Raw genomic sequence first — 15,689 nt, forward strand, 5'->3', positions numbered from 1 at the left:
TCTCTGGGCAAACTCCATTTATCACGAGTATCCATTATACTACTACTGAACTCCGAGAACTACAAACAAAATCCAAATATAGCCCATGCCACCAAGGGGAAGCAGACTGTTGCCAAAGAATACAAGCAAATTCTATATACAAAACACTTTTGTAAGACAGGTACCTACCTATAGCACACACATGCACACACTTGCACAATCATGCACACATACTGATAAGTAGTTTTTCTCTAGGTAACCTCTAGAGTCAGCATGCGCGCGCGTGCACACACACACACACACATACACAGAGTCACACACAGGCACACACACTGATAAATAGTTAGCTTTTCACTAGGTAACCTCTAGAGTCAGCACACACACGCACACACACACACACACACACACACACACACACACACAGTCATGCACTGCCCTGCACATGCACAGACATTGATAAGTAGTTAGCTTTTCACTAAGCAACCTCTAAAGTGAGCTTCAGTCTTTCCCAACACAGAGCAAATGGTTATCTGAGAAAAAGGCTCTGGGACCACTTATTACAAAAATCAAAACATTTGGTCCCATTCAAATGCCTTCCCTCCTGGATAGCTGGAACACAATAGACATTTGTTTGCAGTCTGCAGGGGTCACATTTAACTGTTTACTTGAAGGAGGCAAATGCCTTTCCTGCAAGGTAGGTAGACCTTCTTTTGATTCATGCAAGCCGGTCTGGGTCATGATTTATGTATGTTTTACGGGAGGTTATGTTTTTTCTGTTATCATTTAGTTGAGCCCACAACTGGAAAAGAAAAGAGCAGCTTTGTTTCAGAGGAGAAAGAGGCGTTTGTTTGGGTGTCGCTACCCGCTGGAAGCCTGCAGTTGGATCCTACCAAACTGAACACGCTGAAAGGAAGGAAAATTAACTTGGGGTCTCCAGATAGCTGTTAAAGTGGCAATGTGCCCATTATTTTCCTAGCTTGCAAAGTTCTGTGCGGGAGAGACAATCTGGCCACTCTTGAGTACGGCACTAATCTTGGGAAATGTGTGAGCTCACTGCCTGACAAAGCAGTAATTATCAACAGCATTTCCAGAGGGATGTGAGTTCCGCCCACTGTGAGACCACTGTGAGACAGGGGCCCCAGGCAGAGCCCCACGGAGCAACGTGCACTTAATCCATGCAAAGCACGGTGCCAGTAGGCTCCCGCTACAGCTTGTTTGCACAAGTCGTCAGTCATGAGAAGCTAAGGATCCAAAGGCTGGAGAAAGTGCCAAACCCATTCAACCTCTTTCCCTTCGCTTTTTCCATGGTTGCGCACTGCCTTAAACTAATTAGCAGCTAAATTTAAACATGTGCATGTGGTTCTAAAGTTTCCTGGGGTGCTGGAAAAGGGACCCCCGTATTCATTAAGTTTTCTTCACTTGCCCGACAGACTGGTCAATTACAAGGTGATTTTCCCGTGGTGGCAAACACTGTCCTCGGCAATTTAAACCCATCCTTAGACATCCCAGCAGCAAGAACAAAAGGTATGGACATGAGTTTTAAGTTTCGGAGCTACAGCATGACTCATAGTATCCTGCATGTAAGTTCAGAAGAAACATCTGTTGATTCAAATCAAATTAAACCACAACAGAAGTAAAAATTTTCATTAGCAATGTAGTGGGCTTTGGTAGAAAGAAATCTACAGTCTTCTACTCATGAGTAATATGTTAAAGGCTGAAGAAAGGGCATATGCTTTTCTTGGCTTTAAAGTTAATATAATGAAGTCTGCAAAGTTCAACATAATTAAATTAATACTGACACACAGTGTGATTTGCTCACAAAGATGTAGCATTTGGCTGGGAGCTAAAACCACATCACAGATAAAACATGCACAAATATCTTTTTAAAAAAGCCTTCTAAGACTTCCCAGGTGAAAACGTCAAACTTAAAGATTCTTTGGTGGGAGAACAGAATTTTTAAAATATTTTTATATTTAATTGACACACGGTAATACATGTTTTAGCATACAGTGTGGTGTTTCAATACACTGAAGCAACATGAAAAAAATCACATTAGAGTAACTGACTATCTCAAACATTTATCATGTCTTTGTATGAAAATTCAAATTTCTCTCTACCTGTTATTTCCAAAAATATTGTTTTAAAAACATATTATTTTTAAAGCATACACACACATACATACACACGCATATATACACACACATACATGCACACACAAACATGCATGCACACACTCACGCACACACACACACATATATGGACTTTATTTTCAATCATTTTCTGCCAAATCATATTCAATGCTTCCTTGTGGGTAGAAATCTATGAACAAGTCCAATGAGTCAGTACTCTCCTTTGTTTCCCGAGACACGCAGGAGATGCAGGTCAGCCTCCGGTGTCTGTGAAAGGACAGCAGTGGCACATGACCACAGAAAACAGAGCACGGGCTTATTGTCTGTGATTCATTACTTATTTTTTTCTGTCCTTTAGAATGTCTCTCTCAGTTATAGGCTATTTTTGTATTATGTCTATTCATTCCAAAGCTTTTTTCCCTTACAATGCACTGTTTGATTTTTATGTCTACTTTATGAAAAAAAGGAAAAGAATCTCTGGATGTAAGGGCAAACCCACACCAATGTGGCTTTTTCTGTGTCACAATCATAATAATAGGCTGGAGAAGAAGGGGTTTCAGAACTCCTGGTTGTCCTAGCTTGACAATGCTAAGTCACAATTACTAAAATGGAGAGGGGGATTCAGTAATCACTCAGAAATATTTTAAGTGGATTTTTCATAAAAATGGCAATTAAAATTAATTATACTGTTAATTAACCTATTTTAGTCTATAACATAGCTATCAAATGCAAGCCGAGATGGTTAGAATTAGAAATATGACATTCCTATCCCTATGATTCAATAAACTTTTATTCTGGTACTTACTGAATAGACCAAGAAACATAGCAACATCCCTAAACAGAGAAACTCCATCAAATTGCTCTACTCAGAGTCCAGTGCACCCCACAGAAGAGATGGAAAGGGTATAGAGGTCAGAGGGATGGAGGGCCCCAAAACAAAAAACTTTCTAAGTAAACATGATCAGGACACATATGAACTCAGAGACTATGTATGCACAGGGACTACATGGGTCTACACCAGATGGGGACCTAGAACTAAAAGGAGAAATGGACATGCATCTGCAATGGAAAACTACTTGCAAGAAATAATGTGAAGGCTGAAATGTGTCAAGAAAAATAATAATGAAAGCATAGATCATAGAGAAGGCTGGATACTATTGTATTCAGAACAATACTTTGTGAAAGTTATTGGGCAAATACTTCAAATAAATAATGAAAGATTCTTCAACTATAACACAAACAATAATTTGGTTATCACTATTATCAACATTTTATTATAGAGGCCAATAAAATGTAGAGATTAATCAGAATCTGAGGAATACAGGCGATTCTGATGACTTAGCCAAACAGAATCACTACCTTAGCACATGCATATGAATTGAATTAGTCTAGCTATAAAGAACACTCGTGTTAATTATAATATGATTATACTGCCAGCTTCTTGGAAACAAAGTTTAATTATTTAAACAAAGCAAATCACTGACACTGAAATCTAACTAAAGCTTTTTTGCCCCCTGGATTATACTGATTATTCCTGGATACTAATATAGCATGAAAAGCAAAAGATAGTGTCAGGTAAATTGCAAGCATTTTTTGTTTTCCCTTTTTTTTTCTTTTGATACCGCTCTCCCTCCCAAGTTGAATAACTCTAATAACTGTCAAACAAAATACGTGAGATGGCGGAAGAGGAGAGAAAGCAGTCTAATACAGAAGTGAGGTCTTTGAAATTGCACGTGGCCAATCCACTTTCCCCAAGTGTAATCAGGTACCTTCTTCCAGAGGAAGACGTGGCCACTGTAAGGACATGTTAAAGTGGAAAACCTTGGACTACACAGCGAAACAAAGAAAATCTATTGTAGCCAATGCCTGCACACATATGGAACCTGTTAAGGAGAAGGGGACTACACAAAGATCTAGGGGGGAGTGCAGGAAACACCTAGGCTGTCTCCGAAAGAAGGAGGATAGAGGAAAGGGTGGATCCAAAGGAAGAAAACTGGGCCAGAGATCAGTCAAATGTAGGCAGGCTGGTGGGCAGCTGTGCACTTCTGGTCCCAAATGTTCAAAGTTAGGGAACACTCCTTAACATGTTTTTGTTTCTTTAACACAAAGACTGGATTAAGAAGAAATCACGGGTGTATCAGTTTGTTCTGGATGTACCTTTGTCGTTTCTTTGATTAACCTCGCTTGTTTACATGATTTGTTTTAGTAAAGGCTCAGTCCTCAGACGTTAATGATATGTGGGGCTTCCTAAGACTAAGCCTCCAGTTAATGTTCTGTGGTTATTGTGTTACGCTTTTCTGTCTTCCCTTAACAACATCCCAGCAGATAGTTCTCTCTTGAAAAAGTGCAATGCTCACTGTTTTACTGAACTTAGAGTCAATCTTGAGTGTAGAAATAATAATTAGATTAGCTTTATAAGATTTTCTGCCTCTGTGAAAAATTTATGGGCACAGATGGGGCAGAAAGACAACTGGAGAGAAAATATAAGAAAACAGTTGCAAGCTATTATCTTCTGAGCATAGCACAACCATCGCAAATATGATCTCCCAGCAGCCATGGTTGCCTACACTGGGCCCTCACAAAACTAGGGCCTGTCAACAGTCAGCGTCCACTCAGGAAGGACTCCAGGCTCTAGGCCTCCCTAATGAACAGCTGGATACAGCTGGCTTCAGGGGAAGACACAGTCATTGTCTGCAGCTGTGTACTCAGTGGTGAGCACATCGGGTTCCAATGCATACATCTAAAACCAAGGTCACACAGGCCACGAAAGTTAAACTTAATGTGTCACAGAGTCAGACCAAAAGATGTGGCAACGGGGTTAGAGAGGAGGGGGGGAAGATGGCAGGGGAGAGGGGGAGAAAAGAAAGGGCGAGAGTAAGGTTGATAAGAATTCACTGTAGCTTTAGATACATAGAAGAGATTGTCAGAGAACATTGAATAATTGTTGCAAAAGCAACAAACACAAACAAAAGTGAGTTGGTTTGCTTTGGTGTGGACCAGGAGAATAATGATACCGAAAGCTCACCTGTGCACATGTGTCAGACAAGGTACATTCCCTAAGGTGCATGTATGTGGCAGAGAAGGTACACTCCCTAAGATGTGTTTCCTACTCTATATAGTTGCCAGAAAGAGGTCAGTCTGGTCTTATGGTGCTAGCTTACAAGGCTCAGTAATATAGGCTTTATTCTAGACATGACAGGAAATCAAAACAAGGTGGCGGGGGTAGTGGCCCAGATCTACAGGACACATATATTGCCAAGTAAACGTGACCAGCTGAGTCTTGAGCATTCGAGTTTCTGCTTGAAAAAGAGCAGCTCACAGGGAACGGCACATCTCTCTGAGGAGCGAGAAGGGAAGCTTTGGGCAGGTACTACTGCAGCAGAATTCAGTCAGGGAAAGCGCTAAACCCGGATGCCTGCTCCAACTCATTTTGCTCTGGTTTGGTTCTGAAATGTCCCCCACCAGCCCGTCGTTTGACGACTTGCTTGTCAGCAGTGGTATTTTCTGGGTGGAGTACTACTGAACTCAGGTACTGGCATCATAACAGCAGTTTTGGGACTCTGGGCAGAGAACTCAACTAACAGGTGAACTCTATGGGTATCTAGACCCTACCCAGATGAGTGAACTCTCTCAGTGAATACCTAGATTCTGATGTGTGAACTCAGCAGTGATCCAGGCCCAGATGTGTGAACACAGTGGATATCTAGAGTCAGATGTGTAGTGAGCCCTAATAGTCCAGACAGGAATCACTGGACAGAGCAGAGACTCCAGAAACAGAGAGGAGTTCCAGACTGATTCCAGAATGACCCTCAGCTTCACCAAACACAAATCCAGATGACTGGCTGGCAGATAGTAAGTAATTTAATCATTTAAGTAATTCATATACAAAAACTTGAACCTAAAACTTAAAAATTATTTATAATATTTTCCTGTTATCAAATTTAGGACATCCTTACACTTACTGTCCAGCAGAGTGGATCTCCATGCTGATGGAATTTCAGAAACACCCGGGAATGCCCGAGAACTACAGCTGCTAGGGGCTTTGCTAGAACACATCTGCCCTGAAGTCTGGGAGAAGGTGTTTAATTATTCTCAAGTGGCCGTTATGCACAGTGAAACCGAGCACGCCCAGTGTGGCCAATCACAGCTGTGCTAGTCCTAAAACACTAGATTCTCTTGTTCATTCAGATTTAGGAACTTATTGTACTACATACTGAGCAGCAGGCCAGTATGGCCAACATAGTGAGCCCCTTCCTAAAAACCAAACCAAACAAACAAAACGAGTGCAGTCTAAGCAGAGTTATAGCCACAATTACCAAGTTATATTTCTTATGGGAAGAAACAGAAATAAGTAATAAATAAAAAATACTATCCGGCAATAAGGAAATGGAATGAGATTTACAATATTGTAAATTTCCTTATATTAAAAAATGAACCTTTTTTCCTACATAAAAATGAGCCACGCTTTATAGTGGAATTTCATTGCAATTGTGTAAGAAGAAGAAGGTACTGGTCAAAGACTGTCTTGTCTCTTCCATTTATTCTTTTCCTTTGATAACCACCTGAAAGCATGGCCCAGCACATGGTCTAGCTGTCCCTTTCCACAGAGTGTGCTCTACTCTTCAAAAGTGCCACAGCTCTGGGAGAGGGAACAGAAGGCTAGAAGAGCTAGCCGAGAATACTTCGTCCTTGTTTCAAGGAGTAATGCTACCCAGCCATTGCTCACTGTATAACCCAAACCAGCGCATAAGACCCTGAAGCTTTGTCTCCATCAGCATCTTACCAGTGCGCTGCCATCAGTCCAACGGAAGTCGTGCTCAAACATCTTGTCATTGAGGCCTATCCACTGGTAATCATGCCCCACACCTAAGTGACAGAAGACAGATGCTTTACCTCTGTTCCAAAGCACTATTTCAAAGAAAATTGTTTTCAGAGTGAGTTACGCATCCTCTTCTCTGTTTTTTTTTTAACTTAGCTGTTCATAAGTCTTTCTTACTTTATTCTTCTTCCACCTAATGAGCATTACATTAACAAACACATTTTCAAGCACTATGAAAAATTAATATATCAGAGGCAATCATTTCCCTAGGAATCAACCATAATTCAATTATGTTCTATCTTCACTTATAATAGAAAGCACCTACTTACTTTTCTTGCTAACCTATGCCATTGGCAAAGATTTATTGGCCCACTGAAATACACCAGATTTTGCAGTCTACCCTCACTTGGAAAAAAAAAATCTCTTTTCTCCAAATAATAAGCACGAAGGCCAAATAGTCCTGAAAAATTACTTTCAAAGACATTTACCATAGCATGAGTTACTAGCTGAAATATCAGGCAGTAGAGTTCAATAAACTCTACCTGGATTACAAATTAACCAAACTATTCCAAAAGGACAGAAGGTGTCATGAGGATGCATTTAATTGTGCAAAGTAGTTAACCCCCGTGCTAGATACACACTTGCTTCTCCCTCTTTGCTATGAGTTAAGACATTAGGAAACAGCCCCAGGACTAGATTTTTATCAGCTTTCAATCTTCACCTCTCTGTGATCTTGATGAACAGCTCACTTTCTAACATTAGGAGACTGCTGTAGGAGAATCGGGGTGCACAGTTATGATTAGGGTACTGGTCACAGCTCTAATTTGCAGGATAAACCCTCAAAATGACTTTATGTTTCACTTTGACAGCACATATTCAAAACAGAATGGTAGTGATAACAAAATGTGATAAGAACTATATCGAGCCAGAAGATACAACCCTTTGAGTGAGGGTAAAGAGCAAATAGCAATTGCTTATGATCCAACCTATAGTCGCGCCTGTCACTATCACTGCACTAAGTAATGACTTCTTGCACCCTACCTAAAAGTATTCTCAAGTGGAGGCGGTGGCAGAGGTTGTCTTACATAGCTCACAGGTGAGAGACTTCATACACTGAGCTAGGCCTAGAGAACTACTTTAAACTGGGATCCAAAGAAAGCTAAGACAGCGGAGGAATGAGTGAGGCTCCAAACAACGGACATCCGGTACATACGATTCACAAACATCTGTTCCTCGTGAGACAGGATGCTTGTGAGGTGGGCACCCTGCAGGCGACACTCCCTCTCAGCAGCGTCCCATGTGCGGCGGTGAGCAAAGTACTTGTAGCACTGCCCCTGGAACTTGTGCCAGCCGTAGTCACAGGTCTCCGTGTCTGGGAAGAAACAAGGCCAACATTTAGCGAGCTTATCCATGTCGTACGAACGTGGCTCCTTAGTCCCTGAGTTGATAGGGCCACCGATGTTCCTGAAGAAAATGATTCGAAAGTTTTGGTCACAGTGACAAAGACATCATTGTCAAGTAACGGCAGCTGATCCTGCCCTGTGAAGTAAGTGGCTGTGCACATCTTTGGACCGAAAAGGCACTATCTAATTGCAGTTTCCTTAATTAAAGACAGTTTTCTAAGGAGTAAAACCAGCAGAGCAATAGGCCTAAAACCTCTGAGACTGAAGAGGGGCTGACTTACTTGTGGCACAGTTGCCACTAATTTTTTTTCAACACACCTTTTCGAAGCAGATCATTCTCTAGTGATGGGATGAAGATTCCTGCTAACAGGGTCATGCACACTGTATTTGTGCAAGGACTTCAAAAGTTCCAGAAGAGTTCACTCCCCAGAGAGCTCTCTGGGAGGCCAAAAGCTCTTGTCATGTAAGATTTATGAAAAGAAGAAACACCCTGAGCAGACGACTTTGGGGACACAGCTTGGAATGTGTGCTTCCTTCCTCCAAAGAGGAACAACTGTAGAATTCGGACGCAAACACACCAAGCTTTTGAGTTAGTTAAAAGTAAAACAACCAAGTCCTTTTGTGATCTATACTGAAATAATTTTGATCTTCGTAAAATGTATCTCACAAATACACTGAAATAGTTCCATGTAAGAACTAAAACATTGAAGCATTAACAGAATTTTAGACACAAAAGAGAACCCTCCTGATCACCAAATAAAATTGATTTTTTCCATCATTTTACCAGTTCATAGATTGAAAAATAATACCACCTTCCAATGCTTGCCTTATATGCTGCCCATGGTAGCCCCACTGGGACTCAACCCCCCTGACTCCAGTCTAATTGATTCCTCATTGTGCAGTTTTGAGATTTTCATCCTGAGGGATTTAACTTCCTCCCCTGACTTCAGTCAGGGATGTGGCTCGTCTCTACAGACAGTCACAGGTCCGATTTAGTCCCTGAGGTCTGTTGCAGGCAGCAGCCAACTTACTTTTCTGGATAATGTGCGCTGGAAGGTTGCCTTGTGATACTGTTTGGACCTCCTAATTCTCATAGGAAGGATTGATTCAGATAAAGTGGCTGGCAGAACCTCCAAAGGATGCCAGTTTTGATCGGTTAGATATTAGTTTGCCTTTTGGGAAAAATTCACTTGAAAGAATTCAGTAATGGGGAGAGGTCAGAGAAAAAGAATCAATTTCCATGAATGAGGTTCCTTATACAGGAAGAGTTGGAAACCACTTAGAACACTTTTCCTGCCAAAATTCGTACTGCAAGATTGTAATTGTGCAGCTTGCCTTAACCTTGCAATCCACCATTTATATTAAGATAAGGCACATAGCGTTAGGATCCAAATTTCTGATTAATGCACCAGGAAATTAATCCGGGCATACTTTCTTATCTTCTATAAACTGAGTGATGTCAGTTTTACTTTATTTTTCTGCCTTTTGTCATTAAAATAGACTGCCAATAACTATGTTTTTCTTTTCCACAAAGCCAAAGCCATAAAATTCAAGTGCTTGACCATGCCAACCATTCGCAGTTTGGTTGTGGCTAACCCTCCAGATGTTCACGTGCTGAAGACCAGTTCCTGATATCGGGCTATCATTAGGTGGTAGGGTAGAGCTGAACCTGAATGGCAGGGAAGTAGACGAAGGGGCCCTACCTGGTGAAGCTGATGCTTTTGGGGGTCTTAAGGTAGGACCCCCCAAAAAGAGCAAGTCTGCCCCTCTTAAGTCTCTAGCTTGTTTCTCTTTTAATCTCCACCCCCTGCATGAGGCTAGTTTATTTTCTAGTTCTCCATTGTGTCATGGTGTGGCATGTAGGCCCCATCAGAGACCAGATAGATGGAGCTACTGTGCTCTGAACTTTTAGCCTCCATGATTGGAAATTAAATAAACCCCTATCCTTATTATTTATTATTATTATTATTATTATTATTATTATTATTATTGTCATAGCAGTTAGCATCAGGAAGTCTGTTACAGCACAGCAGAATAGACAAATGCCTTCCTTAGGTAATAGTGCATGGAGTCTTATAAGAAGATGGGCCCAAATATAAAGAAGCCAAGTTTTTATTAATACCAAGGAAGGAGAATTTACCACTATCTAAGTAAAAACACAGTCCCTTTCAAAAATCGTAGCTAGAACTAGGAATTGAGCCTAGGGTCATAGCATGCTAGGCAAGTGCTCTACTGTTCAGCTATAACCTTAGTCCTTCCTTTATGCTTTTTTTTAAACTCAAGTAGCATCTCATTAAATTGGCCAAACGGCCCTTGAACTATGCAACCTCACAAGGAAGTGTGATTATAAATATGTCCCACAAACAATTGCTAAACCACAGTTGTCTGAGAGCCGTAAATATCTAGATGAAGACCGTATAGTAGAATTAAGGCACTTCTGTTTCTGTCAAGTCAAAATTCATTTTTATCTCTTTAATTTCTAGTATTCGTAAATCCAACAATTGTGTGATGGAGGAGTTACAAAATTAAAGCACACCTCCCTGTATATATTTCCATGGGACATTTAAGAATTGCTCTTGGGCATGGCAGTGGGAGGCAGAGACAGGCCAATCTCTGTGAGCTCAAGGGCAGCCTGTTCTACAAAGGGAGTTTCAGGACAGTCAGGGTTGTTATACAGAAAAATCGTATCTTATAAAACAAACAAACAAACAAACAAACAAAAAGCAAACAAATTTCTCTTGGTGCTTTTCTCACCTGATCTAAAAATAATACGAATCTTGGTATTTTGTTTCTGTTGTTTTTCTGGTTTTTTGTTTGTTTGTTTTTTGTCTTTTGAGACCGGGTTTCTCTGTGTTGCTTTGGAGCCTGGAGCCTGTCCTGTAACTAGCTCTTGTAGACCAGGCAGGCCTTGAACTCACAGAGGGCTGCCTGCCTCTACCTCCCAAGTGATGGGATTAAAGGTGTGCGCCACTACAGCCCACCTTCTGTTTTATTTTTTAAAGACAACACTTTGAAGTATTTTTAGTCCTTTCCCCTCCCCCCTTTCAACATTTGGCATCAAACCCAGAGCTTTGCACATGCTGGGCAACCGTTCTACCTCTGAGATCTGGCAGAGGTCCCCACACTAGCTGTTCTCTTAAAAACCTATCACCCATCATGATAGACGGGCATCGTCTGCCTCACGGTCAGCACAAAAGTTACAACACAAAGACCTGGCAACTCCTGCTCATAAGGGCAGGGGCTGAATAGTCACTCTTAAAACTGCTCCATACGCATCTGTCCCGTGGGCTGTGGAGGTGACGTTTTCTGCACTTTTGAACCAGAGTGGCTGAATTTTAAAGCCACCGTCAACACCTTGACCCCTTGCCTCAGCAAGCTGTGTCATTGGCTTTGCAGCAAACCACCTGTGCCTGTTCCTCTATTCCAGAAGCCCTTCCTAGGGTTTGTGATCATTCACCAAACTATGTCCCCTGTCCAAAGTTCCTGAGACTTAAGCAGTTACTCATGCAGGGCAAAGGTCAGCTGAAGAAACAGTGACACAGTCACAGGCCCTTTGGACAGAAAGCCGTTTGACAACAGCGCTGCTGTTAATGAAGAAAACATTTGTTCTTAGGCAACCTGAAAAGAAGAGAGAAAAATCTTCCTGTGCCGGGCAGTGAATGGGAGGCACACAGCTGTACTGGGTAAACAGCTGGGTAGACAGAAGCAAATAAAGGCAGCAAAGCTGGGCTAGCTAGAGAGGAAACAGAGGCTCCTGAATGTGGGGTGGCCCCATTAATGAAGAAGCAATTTGTCTCATTTCAAAGCCAAGGGGAGAGTAAGGAGGCCCAAAGTCCCTTCATGGACTCTGTTGCCACTTAACCTATGAGATGCTCATCAAGTTAAGATCTCTGTCTATGGGAGTTGCTTCGGACGCAAGAAGATATTGGAAAACCTTGGGCTTTAGAAGTAAGCTGCTCAGGATCTTCACCGTGAATGCATCACTGTCTTCTCTAAGCCGAAGTTCCTAACACAACCCAAAGTTGTTACCACATCGATGCAACAGTTTCCCCTGACTCACCAAGATCAGTAAGTGGGCCCTGTTTGAAGGTTTATCTTTAGGGCTGCAGTGGCAGGACAAATGCTCAACAAATACTTGGTCCATTACTGTCTGCTTCTGTTTTACTTGTTCCCTGTACTGGGAAACCGCATGTTAGTAATCATTTCAATGCCCTAGAGGATGTAAGTGTCTTCCCTTTTTGTGTTTCTGTACTAATATGTTTCTTATTCTTACTTTAAGGGGATGAGCTTGGACCAGGTGGTGGTGTAGCACGCCTTTAATCCTAGCCCTTGGGAGGCAGAAGCAGGTGGATCTCTGTGAGTTCCTAGTAAGCCCGGCTACAGAGTGAATTCTAAGACAGCCAGAACTACACAGAGAGACCATACCTCTAAAAACTAAACCAAAACGAACAAACAACAACAAAATGTTTTCCTCCACATGTATGATGTGGTATCTACAGGCACAAAATAATAAATAGATGTAAAAGAAAAAGAATATGATCTTGGTCTGTTTTCACATGTAAACTCTGATGCTGACAATTTTTAAAAGAGAAAACAAATCTTTAACATGTAGCCATTAGCCTTTCCCTACAACAGTAACTTCAGTCCAGATGACTTTGGGCTTACTCTTGTTTTCTTGTAGTCACCATCTGGATTAATGTCACAAAGAGGGAGAGTGACCCGATGTGTCTGGATGTCAAATACATTTCCACTTTGCTTTGTAGAATGGAAGCTCAGCACTGAGCATTCTTATGCACGGCTTTAAGCAGAGGAAACCGGCATTCTGAAGTTCAGTGTGCTGAGCCTGTAGTCCATTTCTGGACAATGAAGTAGGCAGGATTACCACTAACCACCTGAAACACACTGTGAGTTTGGCCGTAATCACAAGTACTGTGAGATTTGGGGGCTTCCTTTCATTCAGGAAACCCAGATGCTTCTTTGATGGACTAGGTTCCTGGAAGCAGCTGTGCATCCTCCCACAAAGCAGGTGGCAGGACATAGCTATCGCTGTGTAACCACGCGTCATTGCATTCTCTAGCTATGGCTGACCAAGAGCAGAAGCCCCAGAATTTCAAATGCTTATGGGGATAAAATAAAGGCAATTTATTAGTCCTGATATACATACAGGTCATGAAATGATAAATGACTATTGTGTTCCCAGAATTAACACTTATATGTATTTCTTTAACGACCAGATATCCTTGAGTTCGCTTCAGCATGCCCGTTATGATTCCAGCATATCAACAACACAAGAAATCCAGTCCACTCTAGAGTTTATATGTTTGGGGCAATTCACATACAGGGAACCCAATATAACCTGTGAATTTTCCCAGTACAAAGCATATAAAACAAGTCCCAAAACTAATGCCATTAATGTTCATCACAAATGATGATATAAAATGCTACATTAGCTCTCACCTTGTTCACACAGGGCACCAACATAGCTTGGAAGGCAGAGGCACCGAAATGTGTTAAAACCGTCCACACACGTGGCTCCATTTCGGCAAGGGTTAGAATGGCATTCATCAAAATCTGAAATAAAATTTTAAGCGTGAATAAAGAGGGCAAAAATGTTCTATTAAGAGAGATTGCTAGATAAGACACATGATGGCAGCTAAATTTAATTCTCATATTTTATAAAAAGTAATTTGTTATGTTCATTATACTATATTTTGACCAATGTTATACACACACCCAAAAATTCCATTTTTAAATATGAACTTCTCTTTCATGAATGTTTCTTTGATGAGACTGGAAACCCTAAAACAATTTAAAAAATATCTGGAATAAGGTATTTCCATTGCTAATTGGTGAATCCAGTGAGCCCTGAAACTAATAGAGAATGTCACATCTGGTGGTGGAGTTTCAGTTAGTGCAGATGTTCACAAAAAGACAGAGATAGCCTTGTGAAGCCTGGGTGGGTGTGGATTGGATCGACAGACTCATCAAAAGCCTGGTTAATTAACTTATTTAATATAATTTGTTTATACACAGGTTTCTCTGAAATTGCTGATGGAGTCCACGGTACACCTTCTCTCCCATTATAGCTGCAGAAAAGTACCGTAGCTCTTCAGCCAAGAGCATCTTACCCAGTTCACACTGGTCTCCACTGAACCCAGGCACACAGGTGCACACGTAAGAAGTCTCCGTAGGATAGCAGGTGCCTCCATTGAGGCATGGATTCGTTTTGCAGTGATCAGGTCCTATCATGTTCAGGAAAATAAAAACAGTTAGCCTCCCCGCCCAGGTTAAAATGTGTTTTAGCAAAAAACGTCACTTACTAGTACCATAAAAATAAGCTTTACCACAGCAGTGTAGAGATATTGTATATAAAATTAACTTTACTCTGGAGTGTTTTTTGGCATTATAACTAATTGTTACAAATGCCATCTATTCATGTCTAGGATTCAATCGTTATTACTTGCAAACAATACATTATACCCCAACTGGCCACTAATATATTCTATGGCAGATTTAGTTGGCATGATAATGGCATTGATTTTAGTTAAAAATGATTACACGTATGTGCACAGTGAATGGAAATGTATTCATTTAAACGAGGTTAGTTCATGTGAAATGGCCGGGAACACAGAACATGCATTCTTTTAGCAGGCTGGTTTGTTACCAGTATTTGAATTACTATTGCCTTTTACCAATTACTGCTCAGAAACTGTCTTCGAAAGTGTACACTGAAGTTTCTTCTGCTACATTAACGTGCCTTTCCAAAAACACGCTCCAATGCACTCCTTTAAACTACACTTGAAGAAAAGCAACACAGGGATTAAACTCTACTGTATAAAAACAACCCCAAACACAAAACACTCCCTTAAAACGAAGCCCCAAATTTTGTTACAGTTTTCTTAATAAAACAGAAATAGAACTAAGCCTCCTAGGAGGTGGATGAAGAGGTAAATCCGTAAATTTTCAGTGAAATACAGTAGTTTAAGGTGCATTTTCTAAATAGAAATACTTCATCCCTCTGAAGCATGTATTTTATTCTGTTATTTTGTTATGCAATATGGACATATGTATTTTTATTAAAGTTTGAGTATTACTTCAGAAATACTTCATTCTGAAAATGTCCAAGGATCCAACTGAAGTTCAAAAGCTTTACAAAACAATCAAAATAAAATAGATGCTCTATGAACACAACCGTGATTCAGAAATCTTGCCTCCCCCAAATCCTGAAACGACTACACGCAAAAGGATGTATAACTTCTGATGAATCCCTGGCTATAGCAGTAACATGACCATTCCCAGGTAAGAAGCTCAAACTCAACCTTCCTTACAACTAAGTAAAATGTGGACAACTGCAGGTTC

General features: G+C 41.0%; 1 protein-coding gene across 4 annotated transcripts in view; it reads right to left on the reverse strand.

Moving 5' to 3' along the window:
• Vcan (versican) overlaps positions 1-15,689 on the reverse strand; it is a 96,211-nt gene that overhangs the window by 18,189 nt on the left and 62,333 nt on the right. For all 4 annotated transcript variants that reach the window (XM_048455872.3, XM_048455869.3, XM_048455868.3 and 1 more), the window contains 4 exons: positions 14,459-14,572; positions 13,788-13,901; positions 8,141-8,299; positions 6,892-6,974 (listed from right to left, as the gene is read on the reverse strand). In XM_048455872.3, coding sequence (XP_048311829.3) covers positions 6,892-6,974; positions 8,141-8,299; positions 13,788-13,901; positions 14,459-14,572 — 470 coding nt within the window. The remainder of the gene's footprint in view (positions 1-6,891; positions 6,975-8,140; positions 8,300-13,787; positions 13,902-14,458; positions 14,573-15,689) is intronic.

The sequence above is a fragment of the Myodes glareolus genome, chromosome 15, assembly GCF_982192425.1.
Source record: "Myodes glareolus chromosome 15, mMyoGla1.1, whole genome shotgun sequence".
Classification (NCBI taxonomy): domain Eukaryota; kingdom Metazoa; phylum Chordata; class Mammalia; order Rodentia; family Cricetidae; genus Myodes; species Myodes glareolus.